Source organism: Mastomys coucha, unplaced genomic scaffold, assembly GCF_008632895.1.
Source record: "Mastomys coucha isolate ucsf_1 unplaced genomic scaffold, UCSF_Mcou_1 pScaffold21, whole genome shotgun sequence".
In the NCBI taxonomy this organism is placed as follows: Eukaryota; Metazoa; Chordata; class Mammalia; order Rodentia; family Muridae; genus Mastomys; species Mastomys coucha.
This window is the reverse complement of record NW_022196904.1, coordinates 156,715,145-156,735,500: the sequence shown is the minus strand read 5'-3', so window position 1 is coordinate 156,735,500 and position 20,356 is coordinate 156,715,145. Positions and strand designations below refer to the sequence as shown.

Sequence of the window (20,356 nt, the reverse complement as noted above, 5' to 3'; positions counted from 1 at the left end):
TCCCTTTTAGTCAACCACAGGTAGTTACACCCCTAAATTAGTTCAGGACTAGCTAATATTCATGCATCTGAGAAGAATCAACTCTGGGGGCTCCCTGGAGGTTACCTGCCTGGTTGGGGTGTATAAAGTTTTAAGTTTCAGTGTTGTGACATGCAGCCTGGGGTGTGGAACCTGTGTCACAGACTCAAGCACCCTCAGAAGACTGCCCCACCCTCACCGCACCCCCTCCCCTGGAGCCTGAGACCAATGGACCATGCTCTTGTTCTCGAAGCCCAAACCATCCATCAGCGCTTGTGGCCACTGCTGTTGAGTCATTCGAGCCAGGCAGACAGCTGTCAGTAATGAAGCAGGGGCAAGCAACAGAGCTTAATGAAATTTTATTTTGAAAATATGGCAAGAGTCTAAGGCACTTCAAACATTTAAATACATATATAGGACCAAAATAAACGTGACATATGATAGAAATACTCAGAGAACTACACTGCCTCCATAGATGCAAATCTGCAACCCAGCCCTCTAACCTAATTCAAACCTTTATCACCAGATGGAGACACGGTTGGGCAGTTGCTTAAAACGTAACATTACACATAGCTCTTTATGACTGTGCTGTGGAATATAAAAGTTGAAAATACTGTTGTCAATTTCATATAGAAGTCTTTTTATATAAAAAGCCATATAATACATCCACCTCGATAAATCAACTGAAAATATTTGTTGTTGTAAGTTTATACATATGGTTTGAGAGGTCTTCTATTTTTTAAGCGGGAAATTATCAGCCTGGGGGGGGGGGTGGGAGAAAGTTGCTGATGATCAAAGTCCTATCCCTCAAGGTTCTTATTTTAAAAGACAAAAGAGAAGTGAACAGAAGCACCCTGGAATGGAATACTGGAAGGGCTTCCCAATGCCTCCACGTTTACTGAGCTATTAAGTACTTGTGGAAAAGTTCAAAACTACAATGCCATAGAGAATCTGACATTTGCTTACATGGTAGAAGTGGCCAGGTCAGGCCAGCCTACCATTTCCTACCGCTGCAAATAGCGGAGCCAGTTCAGCAGCCACAGAGCTGGGTCCAAACCGTACAAGAGCAGAGGGCTAGAGCGGAGGCCTGAACCTAGCTTGGCCATTTCCCAGCAGCTTGGCTTTCCCCACAAAAGCATCAGCCTTCAGCCGCTCCTTTACTCTTCTGTTTGCTGGTCGGCTTGGCATGGTCCATATACATTCAGTATCTGTCACCCCAACAGGAATAACTAGCAGCTTTGTGGTGGTACACATGAGGGCCATGTTTACAAAATCAGTCAAAGGAACCTCGGTGAGTGGGACCAGGAGACGTCTTTCTGCCAAGCCTCGGGGTGCCCTGGAGACCAGGAAATGGGGAAAATAGAGGTTAATGAGTGACTTCAGGCAGATGTGTTGTTCCCCCAGACATTGGTTCATCACAGCTGACAACCATCTGTGTGCCGGAGCCAAGCGATCTCTTCCTGAGAATGTGGGACAGATGTCCACCCTCTGCAGCATGGCTCTAAAGTCAGCCAGGCTAAAGCAGGGATTGTCCAGCTGTCCTAGGAAGTCAGCCTCCCACTCGGAGCAAACTCGGAGATGATGAGCAGCCCGCTGACAGCTTTAGGAACAGTGTCAGGAACACAGTGACAAGTAGCCATGAGCTCAACCTGTGCTGTTTGGATCATTATGCTTAGAATTAGCTCCTCGTGAGAGCTGCTGTCCCCCAAGAATGACTGAGACCCAGCCTACCCTGGCATGGGGCAGAAATGATGAAGACTTAAGCTCTGGGCTAAAAATCCCATATTCAGAATCAATGTAAGACCCCTGTGGCCTGCTCATTCACTTTGGGAAGGAGTCTGCCAGCCTGTGGACTTCATCCCATTTGTAAATGCCAAATGCCTGCTACTGACCGGAGACTGGGCTTTTGAGAAGTTGATGTGGGCGTACAGAAGAACGGCAATGTCCTTGTGTCCAGCTTCCAGGGCTATGGAGAGAGCGGTGCTGCCATCCTAAAGAGGAAATGAAAACAACAGGCCAGGCTGAGTCTCTCCAGTCTCCATCAGCCGGAAAGTAGCAAGCTGATAAAGTCCCCCAAGTCTAGCCATGTGTTCTGGACTTCAGGAAGTGTTTCTGGATCTTCCAGGTTGGGTTGTGAATGTGGAGGTGAGTGAGACTAGTCTCTGTCTGTAAGAACTCAAGGAGGTTAGTCATTCTCCTTGCCTTTGCCTATGAGCATTGGCACAGGGATGTGTACACCAAGGTCCTTAAAAACTGAAGGCTATCCACAGAGAGCCCCTATCCAACCATCCCACCTGCCAGAGAGGCCAGTAAGACCAGGAGGTACAGAAACCGCAGTCTCTTTTCTTATAATCGCAAATGGCCAGGTAAGAACTAGGGTGTGTGTGGACTGGTCTAGCCAGTTGCAAACACTTCAACCTTCCTCTGAACAAGGAAGCTGTGGTCTTGTAGCCTTTAGCACCTCCGCTGAATGCTGGAGGTCACATCCACAAGTAAGCAAGCACTCCACCCTGGAGGTTTGCCTGCAAACACGTATCTTCTGGAAATACCAGTGGGGGGTGGGGAGGACTGGGAAAGAAGCAATTTTTGGGGAGAGTAACTGATTTTTATTAAGTTGCAGAGTCTGAAATGGATAAGAAGCAATTAAGGCGAAGGACAGCACAGCTTATTTTCTGTCTGGCTTTGAAGTAAGGACTCTCCTCTGGTCATAGGAACAGGGAATGATTCCCATGTGGGTTGAATATTAGCATCCTGCCCTCCCACATGGCGAATCCAGGGAGCAGCTTTTCTTCCCGAGGTCAGGCGAATGTCCTACTTATATATAAATACGGAAGTGGGCAACTAGCTGGGTAGCCAGGATTTTTGCATGTCCCTGTCACACTACAGACTCATTGTACAAAGCGACAAGTTTTCAGGGAGAGAGCAACTGAGTAAAACCTTAAAACACATGCAGCAGAGACTGTAGTGGGGGGTGGGGGTGGAGATAAGCTGTGAACCCACGCTCCCTGAAGAAGTAAACAGAACTGTGTTGTTCCTGGAGGTGGGAGGGGGGTTGCCGTTCAACCCAGTGACAGCCTCCCCTGCTTTGCTTGTTGGTGTGAGCCCAGTGGGATCTGAAATTTATGGCAAAGGAGGATATTTCCCCTCTAACTTTATGCTGTTTTGAAATGAAGGATGCTCTAGCTTGAACCAGCATTCAGCAGAGATAAACTTTCAAAATGAGAACGAGCCTGGCCTGACCTCCATGACCCAGCGTCGCTTCCATAGCTCATGTGCCAGTCCTATGCTTTCGGCCTACAAGCACAGTCTCATGCCTCAGATTGCTCTCATGCCAGGTTTATCTTGGAATGGGACAGACTGGGAGGGAGTTCAGTGAGGTTTTAGTTTGGTAACGATGGAAACAGACCAAGCAGAAGTGGGAGAATGTGCTCAGAATGGCCAAAGAACTCATGGACTTCCTGGCTTATGTGTCACCGGTTATTCACATTGATGAGCTGTTCATTGTAGCTCACCCATGACACTGCATTTAAATGGTTAAGTGTTCCACCCAAGGGAGAAAACCCAGGCTTCTACTGAGGGACTGCTCATACACCGCCTCTGAGACTTTGATTCTGTAGGGCTGATCTGCTCACCCCATTAAGAGCACTGGGTCTTACCTTTCACGAACTCGAGGGTGAGGTCTATCTATTTTTGCTTTTGGCTAATGCAGTATCAGACTATACATGGTAAATGCTGCTGATCTGGGCTATGAAGGGAATAGGCCTGGATGCCAACACCAGTCCACAAGGAACAGGAAAGAGGGGCCCACCCCTGGTCCTGGCTGGAGGCCCAGTGGTACTCACATTGTCCTCCAGGTGGCCATTGCAGCCTGGCTGGGCCAGCAGCAGCTTCACAATCTCCACATGCCCATGTTCGCTGGCACACATCAGGGCAGTGGAGCCCTCGTCATCCTGGATATTCACGTCAGCTCCACAGGCCAGCAGGCCCTTCACCATGTCTATCCGACCATGACTGACGGCCAGCATGAGGGCCGTCTGTCCTGCCTATGAGAGAAATGATAGTTAGAGTCAGAAGTGCAGATTGGGCAGGAGAATGCTGGGGGTGGGGTAGAGCAGACGACACACAAAGGCACTAGAGCTAGGAGCTAAGGGAGAACACACGGGAAGGAAACAGGTTTTTACCAGAACTCTGTGGATATCTCGGTAAAGCAAGGTAGATGGTTCCAAACAGGTTTAAGGTAAAATTGTGAACACATTTAGGCTTAGAGCTCTGGCTCTGGCATGAAGCCAAGACAGCAAGCTACTTGGAGTCAGTAGGCATTGAATATATGATGAGGACCCCGTATAGGTAGGGACCCTTGTGTGCAACCATGTTTTAGTTTCCCTGCAAGCGTCCCAAGAGGCCAGGCAAAGTTGGGAGAGATTTGCAACATGGGAGAGATTTGCAACTGGTCAGTGCATGGACTACAGCTGTCAGTATGCCACCAGCAAAATGCCCTGTCAACCTGGTCATATGAGACACTGGTCAGGGTACCGATGGTCAGTGTGGTAAGCAAGGCACTAACCTGACTGGCCTTGGCATTCACGTCTCCACAGCTGAAGAGTTCTTCTACAACCTGCATGTCCTTCTCGGCCTCCACGGCCGCAAGGGCTGCTAGCATGATGGGCGTGTACCCCGCCTTGTTCTGGTGATCTACATTACACACGTCTACAAGAAAGAAATCTCTTTAGGGAGGGCCATCCAGAACCGTTGGTGTTCACTGGGGGTGTGATGTTTACGAGAGCCCCATGAAGTAAGTGCACTGAAAATGACAGGGCTCCCTGCTCATAATAGGGTGATTATAGTGGGAGACCCTGGCAGTGCGTGAGGAGGTTCTCGGTGTACTTGCTCCGAAGCATAAGCACTACTGAGGGACTGAGACAGGCACATGTTCAGAAACCTAGTCACATGGCTTCTAACCTTAGGGCTTGTGGTGTAAGATCAATATTAATGCTATAAGTCCTCTAAAAAACTGCCAAGGACCACCAGACACCATGGGCTAGATCTCTTCTGTTCTTTAATTCTGGAGGAGCTTTCAGGGCTTTAATGACATGCCAGGATGAGAAGTGATGGAAAGTAGCTTTTAGATGAGCAAGTACCAAGTTAAACACTTCAGATGAGGCAAGACAAAAACTTGGCTTGGGCTCCCACTCTATTACATAATGGGATGTACAGAAGGACCTGTGTGTAAAAATCAAAGGCTGTGTGGTGGCAAAGTGGGTGCACACATAGGCCCAAGGTCCTCAGGACCTGAGCTCCTCCGGCCTTCAGTGCTGAAGCCCCAGAGTTACATTTTATGGAGCCAAAAATTTACTCAAAATACTAAGCAATAAGACAGCAAATGAAGTGATTAACTAAGACCTTCTACAAGTGGAATCAAGTCAGTTTGCCAAGATATCCATTCGAGGGCTCTCAGGGCAGAGAAGACACATTTCAAGAGCAATTCTGAAATCTTGTTCTGAGCTCTCCTGGGTATAATCCAGGTCCCTATTTTAACAGTATCCCTACTGTTTATAGTCTGGAGGGAAGGAGGCCTGGGACTGCTTCCTATCATCAGATGGAAGTAGTTATTCCCTAACATGGACACTGAAAGACTACGTTGTGCCGGGAGGCAGCTCAGTAGCAGGGTGCTTGTCTAGCATGCAGAAGGCTATAGCTCCAACAACCATAGCCACATCCTCAAGAAATGGGAATTCAGCAACTGGGAGATGGAACTCAGCAACTGAGAATAGCAACAAATGATGTGTGTGTTTGGATTTTTTTTTTTTCTGTACTAACAACTCCAAGATGGAGTGATGCATTTCAGTCCACTAGATCAAGAGACAGTAAAGGAAACTAGACAATTTCACCCTATCAATGAGGTGTTGGCATTATGGTCTCACTAGACTGAATTACTGTGACTTCTGTGTGAGCTGAATGTCAAAACACTGTTTTGATGGTGACGATGATTTGGGGCTGCCCCACCTGAGCACATTGCTAAAGGCTCCCTTCCTCAAGGGGCCACTTCAGACCTGCCCTCTCGCCTCAAGGATAACGTGACCCACCGCTCCATTCTGGGATGGCACGTTCCCACTACTGTCACTAACAAGGTACAGCAGTAATGGGAGACACTGCCTCTCATCTCTGTGATTCTCTAGGAGGCATGTCGTTGGGTAGGGACAGTGATGACTTTAACTGTGGCTTTACTAGTCCCCGTCCCAACTCCTCACTTTTGTAGAGCCACATAGTGGCTGGCATACAAGGACAAAGAGAGTGGCCGCAGACACAAAAGCTGTGACTCTGGGCCTGGGAGCAACACTCTGCCTCCCAAACAACCCAGCCCAGCCTTCATGATTCATCAGGGAACAAGTGTGAGTCACGGCTATTAGCAGGGGTACACCTCATTTGAAGACAGCTGACCTGCAGCATGAATTTCTCCACAATCTCCCTTCAAAATAGATCTGGATTCTGTTTCTTTATTACCCAGGCTCGGTGAACCTCAAGCCTCCCATGCATGACTCAAGAACAGTATTTTTGCCATGTCATGTGGAGAAGCAGTGAAAAGACTTGAGGACGGATGGCCAAAGAACTAAGGTGTGGGTCAACTGGCTTCATGAAGACAAGACTCTTAGGGGAACAACGGGGCAGCCTCTGTACCTGCATCCAGAAGCAACTTGACAATCTGGAAGTTGGAGTGGGACACGCTGTAGTGGAGGGCAGTGTTGCCATTGCCATCCGCCATGTTGATGATGTACCGGAGCACGTCCGGGGAGACAGCCTCAAACGCGGCGATGTAGTCACCCACCATGGCTGGCACGGCGGACTTCTGACTGGACACACGGAACCACTCGTGCTGGAGGGTGTTTAGACAGATCCTCTGCCAAAACACCAACTTGCTGTTAGCTCTATTTATAGCTCTCTCTTGAGTGCTATAACTGAAAGCCCAAGCCACCAGGCCTTTTATAGTCAAAGTGTGTGCTCTCAGTATCTGCTCTTAAATAGTCAAAGTGTGTGCTCTCAGTATCTGCTCTTAAAAGCCGGGGCAACCCAGCGCCTCTAGAGCAGCTTCAAACAACACACTTGAACTCCTCTTCTGGTTTGAAATCATCCTGTCTATACTGTGGTCACTAAGAAAGAGCAATAACGTGCAAGTGGGTTTAGAGCCAGATCCTGGAGATTCAACTCCGGGCTCTACTTCTTATGGACGAATGATCCTGAGGATCTTCCTTATTCCATGTCTTTAAAAAACAAAAAACCAAAAACCACCACCACCAAACCCCCTCATTTTTGTAGTATCTAGAATGAGGTCAACATTTAGGCCTATCTCTACTTTTGAGCTATTTGTGTTTACTGCACTAACGGGTCTTTCCAGTGATTATTCACTGGAAGTAGGGAGAAATCAGCACATCAGCAACTATGTTGCTTCCTGACCCAGACTGACTAACTCCAACTCTTCTACCCCACCAGGCTGGGAGATGAGGCTGGCCTGGGCTACTACATAGCAAGTTCCAGGCCGATGTGAGCTACAATGTAAGGTGCTGTCTCTCAGAGGAAACTAGGACAATCTAAGCCTAGCACTAGTAGTTTGACATGGTGGCTGCTACTCTAGAGATACTTAGAATATTTTTATATATTTATCATCTGTTTATTGCATCTGGACAAGTGCATGCAGGTTACAAGCACATGTGGAGGTCAGAGGACAATTTGAAGACGTTGGTTGTTTTCTGCCACAGTATGGGTACTGGGGATAAAACTCAGGTTGTCAGGTTGACAGCAAACATCTTTACCCACTCCACTGAGCCATCTTGTGGGCCCTGGAGACACATCTCTCAGGGCCTCAGATACTGGGAATGGGTTTGGCTAGTGAGGTCTCATGGGCACACGTCCCTGTGTACTTGTTCAAGCCTGTGACAGCCATAGCCAGTTTTTAACAGATGGTGCCAGGCCCACAGTATTCCAGCTATGTTTCTAGGATTAGATGACTCGTGAGGTCCCATTTGGTTCTCAGGGCTCCGTGGTCTCGAGAGTCTTGGAAGTCCCCTGAGCGGCAGCACCTGACTCATGATTGAGCCTTGGATGAACTAAACCCTGCTGACACACAAAGACTCTCAGATCCGGGTTATTATCAAATTAGTGCGAGAAGCCACATTTTCACAATGCCCTGAAGTTGGAGCTGCCAAACAGAGGCCTGGTCAGGCCAAGCAGCGGCAGATCCAGTTGTCAGCATGGGAGTGATTCACCCGGCAGCACACCAGATTAGCTGCTGCCCCAGCAGTACCTGCCTGTCCTGTGCTGTGCTATGCCTGCCCAGTTAAGACAACCACAACCTCCACACTACCTGCTACTGAATTTACCCAGCTGTGCAATGACAGTGCAGTTATTTTTTTTTTCCTGTTTAAAAATAGTGGCCGTTGGCATTCCACATCAGAACCTAATATATACTTTCCTAACGGAAAGGAACGCTGACCTCAGCCCAGATAAGTTTCTTCTTAAAAACTACGCTCACTTTTTAAAAATGTACAGGGATGCTGCTCTTGGGGTCAGAAGGTTCTGTAGATAGAAGCAGAACATGGAGAGAGGAGGAGATTGCCTGCAATTAGCCTTCTCTTTCTTTCTGCCAAGTGTGTGCCTCCCAGATGGCTCCACCACAAGAAAAGTACAGGGTGTGTTAAGGAGTGGAGGCTGGGCCTCAGGGAAACGGTATGTTCCCTGAGCTGGGCAGTACGAGCTCATCCTGCTGGCTATGCTAGAAATGAGTGGCTCCGGGAAAAGCACGCACAACAGCTCAGGGGCAGGCTACCATGTTCCTGACCATGCAGCACCGGGGTGATGCTGCAAAGCCTGGGCATTGTTCCTATCATACAGACTTACCATATCTTTGCTGGCCAAAGCTTTGGGATCATTTATGTTATATTTCAATAAGTTGCAGGCAGATATCATCTTTTCACTTAATTCATACCTAAAGAGGAAGAAGAAAAAAAAACCGCCACAAAACTCAGGATATGCCATGAAATAAAAATGATTTTTATCTCAGAGCCCACAACTATTTAATAGCCAGGGCCGTGACCCAGCCTAGGCAGGTCATGATGAGTGGAGCAGTCTCCAGGCATTGGTGGTTGACATGACCACATAAAGCCAGTACCTCTGCAATGAAGGTCTTTGCATAAGTGTGACTTCCAGATACATCGGTTTGGCCTTTAGGACATTACAAAATAACATTTGTAAAATTTTATTCCTTTTATTGTAAGTGCTTAAAAATATTGTCTTGGCCAGGTGTGATGACGTACGTCTTTGATCTGAATACTTGGGTGGGGGGAGTGGATCTCCGTGAGTTTGAGGCCAGCATGGTCTACATAGTGAGTGCCAGTGTAGCCAAGACTACACAGTAAGACCTTGTTTCCAACATGTGTATATTTGTGTGTGTATATATATACATATATCTGTGCATATATATGCATATAATATATCACTCTTAAGTAGCTAGAGGTCTAAATTACTATATTTCCATTATGGTGAACTCATTTCTAGTGACTCAAGTATTTGTCCAACACATATGAAAAGCCAAAAATCAAATGACATTATAACTATCTTAATAAAGCTGTTTGAAACTCAGAAGACATCTCAAAACCATCTGGAAACACTTACCTTGTGTTGATAGTGAGCTTCCATCTGACAAATGTAATAGAATAAATGCTTGCTGAAATGTTCCAACTTTTCTACTTCATTGAATGAAAACCCATGTTGACTTTTCCATCTTTCCTCGTTTTATTTAGTGACAAGTCCACCCTTACTAACGATGTCGCAAACTCACCCTGTTTCTGGGGTGCGTGTTTTGGTTAACTAGAGCATGTGAGATTACATATCACAGTCCCACATCTACTGTTGTGTTCCTTATCACTCAAGGAGCAACAAAGCTAAGAGTGTGCCTGACACACAGCACCTTTCCAGTTAATGATTTTTGGTTGAGGCTAAACTCCTTTTCCTTGCATGCACAATGGTCCTGTGATAACAAGTCTGACATCTGCATCAAGATAAAATCTGAAATCTTAAACAGAGTGCTGGTCATCAGAAAGGTCAACTATGTCTTTGTACACGCGGTGATGTGTTCGAACAATGGATGCTGTCGTAGACAGCAGTTCCACCTGCCAAGCTACATAGCAAAGAATTACCAAAGATCAGCGAACAGACTAGCCGACTGAGCCACTCTCATCAATGTGCTAAGAGATCTGAAAGGCACCATACCCTGCACTTACATTCACTAGTAACTTGATCAGATGTGTATGCTTCTGAGACACAGATAAGACTCAACACACACATATAGTTGCAAACTACCTGAACCAGTTAATTCTATTGCCCAAGCAAGCCACACAAGGGAGGAATCAGGGAGGGGAGGGGAAATGTACCACACCTCTCTCTGATTTCCTCCTTCTCAGGTTCACATTCTGAAACCTGCATTTCATCTTCCACCCTGGCAGACTTGAAACCTTCAACATTAACTGCGTGGTACCCTTCCGCCATTCCCCGAGTGTTGTGGTCCTCCTCCTCTTCCTCCTCCTCCTCTTCCTCGGGAGGATACCCCATGGTGTCACACTCGTCATCTGACTCGGAAGAAGAGCTTCCATCCGAGCTGGAATCATCACTTGAAGTTGTCTCATACCTAGGTGGCAATTGGGATTTCAGGAGATGCAGGGTGTCCCCATAGAGACCCAGCGACAGACGATCCTGGGAAGGGAAAGCTGCGGCCTGACCCCAGACGTCTTGCCAGTGGTTTAGAGCCTGCACTTAGAAACTCAAAGCAAGGTCTATTTGAAGGCCTGGTAAGTTTACAATGGCTTTGACTTCAAAGGGATAATTCCCAGTTGAAGACTGGTATTATATACGATTTTTTTTTTTTTTTTTTTAAAAAAAAGCCCTGATACCACCAGGCCCGAATAAATTGAGAGGAGAGTGACTTTACAGAAACCAGATCTGCAGTTGCTTTGCATTCTTCTACTCGTCCCATCCATTCATTCTCCCACTGTCAAAGTGAACAGATTATATATGTAACCAATAGTTCTTTTGAAATCTTCTGGACCACATCGTTCAATAAAACTGAAGATTTGTAAGACATGCACCATCATGCTAAATCTCTCTTGCTAGCCTCTTTGCTATAAATACCCAACGCTGCACTGTTGCTTTCTCATTGAGTAATCAACTAATGGCTTTGCTTCAACTGGAGGAGGACAAACAGGCTCAACCACCTGGGCCAATAACTCCTAGGCATTCTATGTAGAAAGCAAGGAACCAGAGCTATGGCCAGGTTACTCTTCAGTTGAAATGTCCCACAGCTTTGCTCCTGAACACGGAGAGCTAAGTCAAAAGCAATCCATTCTGGAGAAGTGGATGACCATCAGCAGGTCCTGGACCAATGCTGCCAGCCTCTTCCTGTCCCCTCCTGTATTCTAACGTGTATAAGCACAACTATCCAAATGAGAGCAGCCATCCTGATGGCTTTTTGCTGAAGATGTGTTTCTTCCCACCCCCAGGCCAGAGGTAAGGAGATGTCACTTTCCCAGCTTCAGCGGGTATCCTTGAAAGAGGGACATATCCTTAAGAATAGCAAAAGGAGAGAAGAAGAGAAGCCCAGATGCACCTTTCTGAGGAGGGAATCGTCTATCATCAAGATGTGGCAGCATCCCAGAAGAGGCACCCTGACAGTGACTTAGGTAGGTAGGAGGCAAAGGAGACAGGCGTCTTTGCACCCCAACACCATAGCTTGCCTTACCCGCCGTTGATGCCAATGAACTGAAGATTCTTTTTGGCTCCATTTGAGTCTTTATTCCCATCGCTTTTCTTCATGATGGACTTCAGTGTGTTTTCATTATTTGGACATACTGAAGAAAATAAAAAGTAAATCAAAGCGACTCGTGTAAATCATGAGTTAAACGAGTGGGCACTCTTCCTTCACATTTGTGAATGTAGACCTTAGTGTGGCTGTGTGAGAAACATCCATGAAACCCATTGGGAGAGTGTGTGCAAACAGAGAAAATAATTCATCATTCTATTAATAACATTCCTTTAAATAGGGGGGTAAAAAAAATCCATCAGTGTGCCCAGACATTACAAACCTGGAGATAAGGAGCACTGGTACCAGGCTGTAATATTTATAAAGTGATGTCATGTCTCAGTTCACCCTTGGGCACTGAGGTAGGGATCCTGGTACATTTTCTTCAGCTAAGATAACCTAGGGGGCAGACTATGCGTGCTAGGATGTGAAGGAGAGGAAGGCTGTTTGTATAGCGCATACTCCGTAGCCAAGACATCACGGCACGCTTTCTGTTAAGGATACTTTAGGCCTAGCTGCCAAAAAACAAATTCTATAACCTTTCTCCCAGGTCAGCATGTAGCTCATCGGCTGGAAGGCTGGCAGTGCTGCCTAGAATCCCAGCACAAACTGCAAGCGGACTTACCGTAGAGGCCGGTGGCTATCTGGTCATCTGTCAGGTTCACTGGGGGCAGAGGATTTCCATGAGTGGGGAACTGCTCATGGCCCCGGCCGTGCTTGCTTTCTGCTGTCTCTGCCTCCACCTCAGACTGGGATGTTTGTGCATTTAACAGTCCTCTGGACCGAAGGCCTCCACACTTGCAGGTACATTCCAAGTGATTTCCTGTTCAGAAGGAAAAGAGTGCAGCCATGCAGGGTTAGGTCCGTATGGCATAGACTTAGAAATCAGGTTGTTAAAAACAGTTTCCGGGGCTGGAGAGATGGCTTGGCTAAGAGCACTGGCTGCTCTTCCAGAGGATCTGAGTTCAATTCTCAGCACCCACATGACAGCTTACAACTGTCTGTAACTTCAGTTTTAGGGGAACCATCACCCTCACACAAACACACATGCAGACAAAACACCAATGCACATAAGGTACTTAAAGTATTAAAAAAAAAAAAAACCCAAACCAATTCTCTCAACCCATCATCTTCTGATGACCTCTTATGCTTTCTTTTTAATAAATCACATGACTCATTTACATAGACTCAAACCCCAAGGCCTTCAATGATTGTTAAGTGTTGTCCTTGTTGGCACAATGTTGACCTGCCAAGGCTTGTCATCTGAGCCACATGGCATCTCCCTCTTCTACTGTGGTTCCCTTTTGGTACCCTGGTGCCGAGCCATGTTCCCACCCACCCATCTCCAGTAGATCAAGACTTTAGCTGAAACAAATCCTGGTACAATCTACAGAGCAGCCCCTCTCCCAGGGAAGTTTGGGAAACGGGGTACCCATAGCCTAGAGAACACATGGAACCACCGTGGCCTGGCACCAGCCTGCTTTCCAACCTCATTCCCTTACTCCTGTGGTCTTTGTGGAGAAGGAACTTCAGTCCCATAGTCCCAAGATTGGGGTCTCTCATTTCCTGACAGCTCTTCCATACCCTTCTCCGCCTGGCCACATCCTCTTCCCCGTCCCTCCTCAACTGAAAGCAACTCTTGCTCCTCAGTGTAGCTGTCTGTCACACGGCTAATACAAGGGGTCTTTAATACATGGACAGGATGAGTTTTAGAAAGACTTTGTCAGCTTTCTTCTTGTCATGTGTACTAAATTACTTCTCCACATGCAAAACATTCTGTATTTGTTCAATGGCCAAAGCAGACAAATTTGCTTAAATAGTATTTGTAATTTAATGTATCACAGAATTCTCAATCTGACCGACATTGAAATGATGTTGAAAACATAGGATTAAGTTTAAAAGCAAATTAATTGCAAATTATGCATATGTATTTGTTTGAGATAAGGTCTTATCTTATGGCCTAGAACTTGCTACAATAGGTCAAATTGTCCTCAAACTCACAGAGATCCTGCCTGCCTCTGCAAGTCATTCTGTACAGCTAAATATAACAATATACAATAAACTTTATAGAAGATTAACCTGTAGAAGCCCACTAAAATGAACGAGCTATGGCCATCAAAAATTCTCATATATTTACTACTTTTTCTATACCAAGTATGGATTAGCTGTATTCAAAATCACTTTGACTTAGTGCTTGGATTTCCAAAAATGTTATCCTAAGGATGCATACGTCCACTTTTAAAGCAGGAAGGAGAAGCCGAGAGCACAGTCTGCCCTGAGAGACGACTGGGTGAGCTGAGCTACTGTGCACTCACTCTATGCAGCCTTTATGGGTTCTGTGCGGTGCTGTGACCACATTCTTCTCTCAGCACACTTCCCAGCCTGGCGCTCTGCCACTTTTCACAGGTCTATCCACGCTCTTTCAGAGCCGTAGACTAAACCCACTTTCTTTTACTTCTGTTTTTCTAGGACGCTATTCCAGGAAACCCTCTTTTCTCTGTTATTGTTCTGTAACGCGATTCCCAGCTCCTGTGCACCTCCTCACCGGGGAGAGGAGAGCAGGCTCCTTGGAACCCTTCTAGTTGGGTCTCTATTTGGGCTCCTCTGCAGGGCTTAGAACAGGTTTCTTTTGGCAAGTGTTTGTGCAATTCACCTGGAAATCAGAGTTGCTGTCTGAGGTCAACAGGTAAGGCCAGGTCACTAGGCAGTAAACTAGTTCTTGTTCATCATGTCAGGGAGAACTGCTACCTGTATTGCTGGAAAATCTGTCCTAGGTGGTGTTCAAACTGGCTGGACTTGAATGGCCTGGACGTGATTCCCTGAGCTTAGGCTCTTTCTGTAGGCATGGGCATCGCATGGAACGATACGTGTCCCAGCATGAAGCTCTGAACAGGACTGTCATGCGCAGGAGAAGTGGAGCCAGACATGCAAAAACCAGAGTGGCCAACAAAGTCCAATGAGATGATCTTAACCCTGGTCATGCTTGGAAATCATGTGGATAGGGAGGGGGGGACTTTTAAAATTGTAGGTTAGAGCTCCTATGTGCTAGTGGGCCCAGGAATCATCATTATCACCATCATCACCATCATCACCACCATTATCACCATCATCACCATCATCACCATCATCACCATCACCACCACCACCACCACCACCACCACCATCATCATCATCATCATCATCATCATCATCATCATCATCATCATCATCATCATCATCTTGAGACAGGATCTCACTATGTAGCCCTTGCTGACCTGGAACTTGCTATGAAGACCCAACTGGGTCTCAGAAAACAGGCTGCCTCTGCCACTCAAATGCTTGTTTTAAAGTCCTGGGCCACCATGCTCAGTGTATCTTTTAACCTTTCCCCATGATTTTGCTCTGCAGCCAGAACTGAGAACTATTAAACTAAAATTAAACAAAACTCCAAGTTGAGTGCTGAAAAATAAAGAGTTCATACCTCCTCAGTCTCTACTTATCAACTCGGATGTGTACGGATTCCTAGAAATAACTGGCGGTTTAATTAACAGGCCTGGACCACCAGTGGTAGAAGTCCGTAGTGAACATTACATGTTAGCCAAATAATATTAAAACCCAACAGCGGTGATTATGAACCTCGCCCCCACTGAATTTTGGCCTTGTAGCCTAAATGCTCCACATACCCAGTGGGTCATTAAAACATTTAAAATGGTCACTGGCACCAACAAAACGTGAGCCTCACTTTAGGACTTGGCCAGGTTAGTGATGACTAAAAGACAGTGAGTGACAGAAATCATAGTGTTCTAGAAAATAAAACACATTCATTCAATGCATTAATTCTCAAGTGTGCTCCACTCAGGGTTTAATATGTAGACAATCTTAATATCTAAGGCAAACTATGTTGAAAACTAAGTAACTCAAAATGAAAACTTTATTTTATAGTATTCTCAACTTTAGGAACGTCGGAAACAAAGTATTAAAGTAAAAAGAAATTCTCTGAAACTATGACCAGGACAGTTTTACAGGGCTCCTTTCCTCTAATTCCTCTGCCATAGTTCTTCCTGGCTTTTGAAATTTTACTAGTATGATAGTTGATAGATTTTACTAATATGATATTTGAAACTTTTGTTCACAGATTTCTATACTATTCTGGCAAGCAAATCCTAATATATATATAATTTTTTTTTTTTTTTTGGTTATTTAAAACAGGGTTTCTGGCTGTTTTAAAATTTTGTAGACCAGGCTGGCCTCAAATTCACATAGGTCCACCTGCCTCTGCCTCCTGAGTGCTGGGACTAAAGGTGTATGCTACCATGCCTGGCTGCAAACCCATATTTTTATTATCCTTTACAGTTGGTTTTAGAAAACACATCTCTAAACAGCACAGCAGGCTGAACAGCTGAGCTGCAGTGCCTCCGTTTTAGCATTCTGGCTGGATTCTAAAGCCCATTTAGCGCCCTGTAGAGAAGGAGTAGAATCATGATTCCTGATTCACAGTGGAGACCATTTGCAGTATAACTCTTTACCTACTGGCGAGCTGAGGGGCCCAGGCAGAGACTTGCCATTTTGGGTATATACTGGCTTAAGGAGGAGACAGTGGAGGTTCTATTTTTGGCAGATGTCCTATTTGGAGAAAGCGAGTGGCTTGGACGGAGGAGCAGGACCTATCATCTTGGAAGTCTACTCGCAATGGAGGCATGTAGTCAGAAGCACAGTCACTTCCAACCAAGGAGCCCTGGAACCCTGTGACAAGTCGGAGCAGCATTCCATCGTTCCTAGCAATGTCCTAGCAAGGTCGTGATACTTCCCTGAGAACAGTTTACAAGGCTGTTAAGAATGTATCTAAAGTGGGCATTCGCTCAGAAATGACAATGCTAAAAGAGTGGATTAAGAATCAAACTCCCTTTCACCACAAACCCCACCCACATTTAATTATATACCCTCCCATGACTTGACCCAGAACTCCCAGGCTGACAGGCTGCATTAACTAAAGCTGGGTTAAAGTATGCCCTGGACATGCTCCTCCCAGAGAAGCTGAGGTCTTTGTCCCCTCCCCAGACCTTGGAAGCCCTGACTGCAGCTGAACCCTGACCACTTTCTGCTGGCCTAACATTATCTCTGTGGGTGATCATTTACATTTCTGCTGGGCTTATCTTGGCTTCCCAAACAGAGGGAAAGCTACTCAGGGTCCATCTGTCTTTGTTGCAGAACCACACTTTGTAACTTTGTATGCAGTTGACATTTAATGATCGACATCAATGCGTAGAGGCAGTACAGACTACAAACATTTTTTCCTGAAGCATGAATGACTCTCCAACTCAGGAAAAGACATAGTGATAGCTTCCTATAGTTGCATGTGCCATCCCTGTGGACACCGTGAATTCAAGCCACTTGTGCTTCTTGTCAGCCCTTAGCCTGATATCAATTATGTGCTTCAGGCTTCAGTCAGAGCATAAGTGCCAAACGAAGCCATCTTTCCCCAGAACACCTTTTGCAGTTCACTGAGAACCATTTAGGATGATCACTTCGATCACTTCGAGGGAGCAGCATTTTCAAGCAAGTGTCAACTAAAGGGCTGCCAAGGGAGAAGGCAGAGTTAGATCTTCAAAGATCTCTCCTTCCTGGCTGAAGGGCCTTTCATTAACAAATCCTTAACAAATGATCATTAACAAATGATCAAACAACCTGGGGCTACAATTTCAACCTTGCAAGGGGCAGTTATCACTTAAAACAAAACAGAACAGAAAACATGGACTCATTTTTACTTTATGTGCATGAGTTTTGCTTACATGTATGCATGTGTGCCATGCACATGCCAGGTGTAGAGGTCAGAAGAGGATGTTGGATCCCCTGGAATTGGAGTCACAGATGGTTATGAGCCATCATGTAGGTGCTGGGAACTAAACTTGGGTCCTCTGCAAGACCAGAGGACCACTGAGCCATCTCTCTCCAGTCCTGTTTTGGTTGTGAGCTGAAGCCTTTAACTATAGAACCATCTCTCTGGCTCAAATAGCTTTAAAAAAAAAAAGTCTCACTTATTACTTCTGGCTAGCTTGGAACTCACTGTATAAACAGGGGTATCACAAACTCAGAGGCCACTTGTTTCAGCTCCTCGAGTGCTGGGATTAAAGATGTGGGCCCAGTAGAATAATATGTTCAGCAGAAATAATTTCTTTCTTTCTTCCCCAAGACAGGGTCTTATATACACTAGGCTAGCCCATTACTCCTTATATAGCCAAACTTCTGATCCTCTTGCACATCTGCCAAAAGTTGAGCCTCTACTCCTGGAGTATTGACATTATAGCCACAAAGGGATCATCACACCTGGTTTAGCTATTACTTTTGAGAGTAATATAAAAATTATGCATTGTTTTTACAAAAAAAAAAAAAAAGCCAACGCATAAAAGTACTCACAAGAGTTATGGACAGACTCCAGATTAAGCTCTGATCACAGGACTTGGGATGCAGCTCTGTGGCAGAAAGCATCCCTAGCAAGGACATGGCTTCATCTTAAAAGCAACAACACTCTGCTTTAAGCCCATTTATGCCAATGCGCCCCTAAATCTGGAGTGTTTATTCGGTGATGGGGGCAGGTAATGGGTGGTAGCAGATAATACATGTTTAACTATATTCAGAGGAAGGTCCTCAGCTGCAATGGATGGTCAGCCTTTTACACACAGCTACTTCTATAGAAAAATTCTGCTGGGAGGGAACCTGGGAGAAGTTTTCTCATTTGACATAGACACAGGACTCAGAGAGCAGAGACAAAAACAAATTCCCAGGACAGCCAGAACCAGTCAGTTCTCCAATTCCCATGGTAGCAGAGCCTCCCTCCCTGGCCACCCCGTAATCCCTCCACCTCCCAGGCCATTTAACCACTGCAGGGTTCCAGGAACACTTGTTTTGGCTTATTTTGATGTTCTTGTAGCATTTTAAAAATGAATGTAAAAAGGCAAAATAGAAACTAAGTGGTTTAGCACAAGAAACAAAGAGACAGCTAACTAGAAACACAATTCTGTAATAGTTTCACATCCCACTCACCTTTTGGCTAGATTTCTTCCTACAAACCTTCCCCCACAGCTGAGAGAAGGCCTTCAGGTTCATAAACTTTTAAAAGAAACCCAAAAGAACCAAGAATGCAAGCACAGAGGCTCCTCTGAGTGGGAAGATGCATTTTCTAAAAAACCATGTGGCAGGCTGTTAAGTTCTGTTTGTATTTGTGCAGAGATAGTTGGATATTTTTAGGGTATTTATAACTCTTGAGTCATTTGTCTAGAATTTTCTTCCCCTTTTCAGAAGGAAAAAAGAAAGAAAATCCACTCTTTAAGTCAATATAATCTCACTGTTGTAAAGGAAAACAAAACTTACTTCTTACGGTTTTATTGGAAAGAACAGGGATTTCCTTCCTCTTAGCCAGGCCCAGGGTACACCTGGACTTGGGAAGGCTGAGCCAGGAGGATCATTAAAAGGCCATCCTGGTCCACACAGTGAGGGTTTGTCAGAGGAGCAGGGAGTGAATTCCTGCCCTCTGGCCATCTGAACTGTATCAGGGAAGCAATACTTCTAGTTAGTACCAGCTTCTGCTGGGTCAAAAGCCACCACATACTGTCCCTCAAATCCTGGGAGAATGCTCATGGCCATGTAGGAAAGTGAGGAAATACACAGGGGAATAGCATGATTCCGGATTTACACATGGGAATAGCATGATTCCGGATTCACACTTTGTTAGAAAAACAAAGCATGCTTCTAAAACACAAGCCAATACCAGGCTCTTGTACATAGTCAGCACACACAGGGGCACTACAGGAGAACATAATGTTTCGTTTTTCTAAAGGGTTAACTTACAATTACACACTCCCAATGCAATTTTAAATAGATTGAGAGTATTCTATGTGATGATGTAGTTAACAAAAACAATTTGTAGCCAGGCAGTGGTGGCACACACCTATACTGGAAGCACTTGGGAGACAGAGGCAGGCAGATCTCTGTGAGTTCTAGGCCAGCCTGGTCTACAGAGCTAGTTCCAGGACAGCTGGGGTTGGGGAGGGGAGCAGCAACAGTTTGCAAGCAGACAAGTAATTTCATCATTGAACCCTTAATTCTGGAGAGAATGAACTTACAGACCGGGTATAAGACATTTTGTATTGAGGCTTATTACTAATTTTTAATGATCATGTTCGGACAATTTATCATAACTCCTCATTTACCTATAAATATTTCTTTATCTTGATAAAAATGTTAGTTGGACAGGCATAGTAATTGGTATGAATGTATATGTATGAATTCACAAGGTAGAATTATGAAGATAAAAGTTTGAGATTAACTCGGGTAGTGGTGGTACATATCTTTAATCTCCGCACTCTGGAGGCAGAGACAGGCAGACCTCTGAGCTCCAGGACATCCAGGATTAAACCAGAGAAATTCTGTCTCAAAAACAGAAAGGAGGAGGCGGAAGGGAAGAGGGAGGGGAGGGGAGAGAGAGAGAGAGAGAGAGAGAGAGAGAGAGAGAGAGAGAGA

The 20,356-nt window shown here is 45.5% G+C and overlaps 1 protein-coding gene across 10 annotated transcripts in view; it reads right to left on the bottom strand.

Annotated features, from left to right (window-relative positions):
• Positions 1-361: 361 nt before the first annotated feature.
• The window catches only part of Kank1 (KN motif and ankyrin repeat domains 1), a 190,996-nt gene continuing 171,001 nt past the window's right edge, over positions 362-20,356 (bottom strand). For 9 of the 10 annotated variants that reach the window (XM_031389988.1, XM_031389987.1, XM_031389989.1 and 6 more), the window contains 9 exons: positions 12,486-12,683; positions 11,801-11,909; positions 10,445-10,693; positions 8,908-8,995; positions 6,694-6,913; positions 4,583-4,725; positions 3,861-4,061; positions 1,911-2,009; positions 362-1,354 (listed from right to left, as the gene is read on the bottom strand). In XM_031389988.1, coding sequence (XP_031245848.1) covers positions 1,292-1,354; positions 1,911-2,009; positions 3,861-4,061; positions 4,583-4,725; positions 6,694-6,913; positions 8,908-8,995; positions 10,445-10,693; positions 11,801-11,909; positions 12,486-12,683 — 1,370 coding nt within the window. In that variant the 3' untranslated portion in view covers positions 362-1,291. The remainder of the gene's footprint in view (positions 1,355-1,910; positions 2,010-3,860; positions 4,062-4,582; positions 4,726-6,693; positions 6,914-8,907; positions 8,996-10,444; positions 10,694-11,800; positions 11,910-12,485; positions 12,684-20,356) is intronic. The other variant, XM_031389991.1, reaches the window with a different exon arrangement.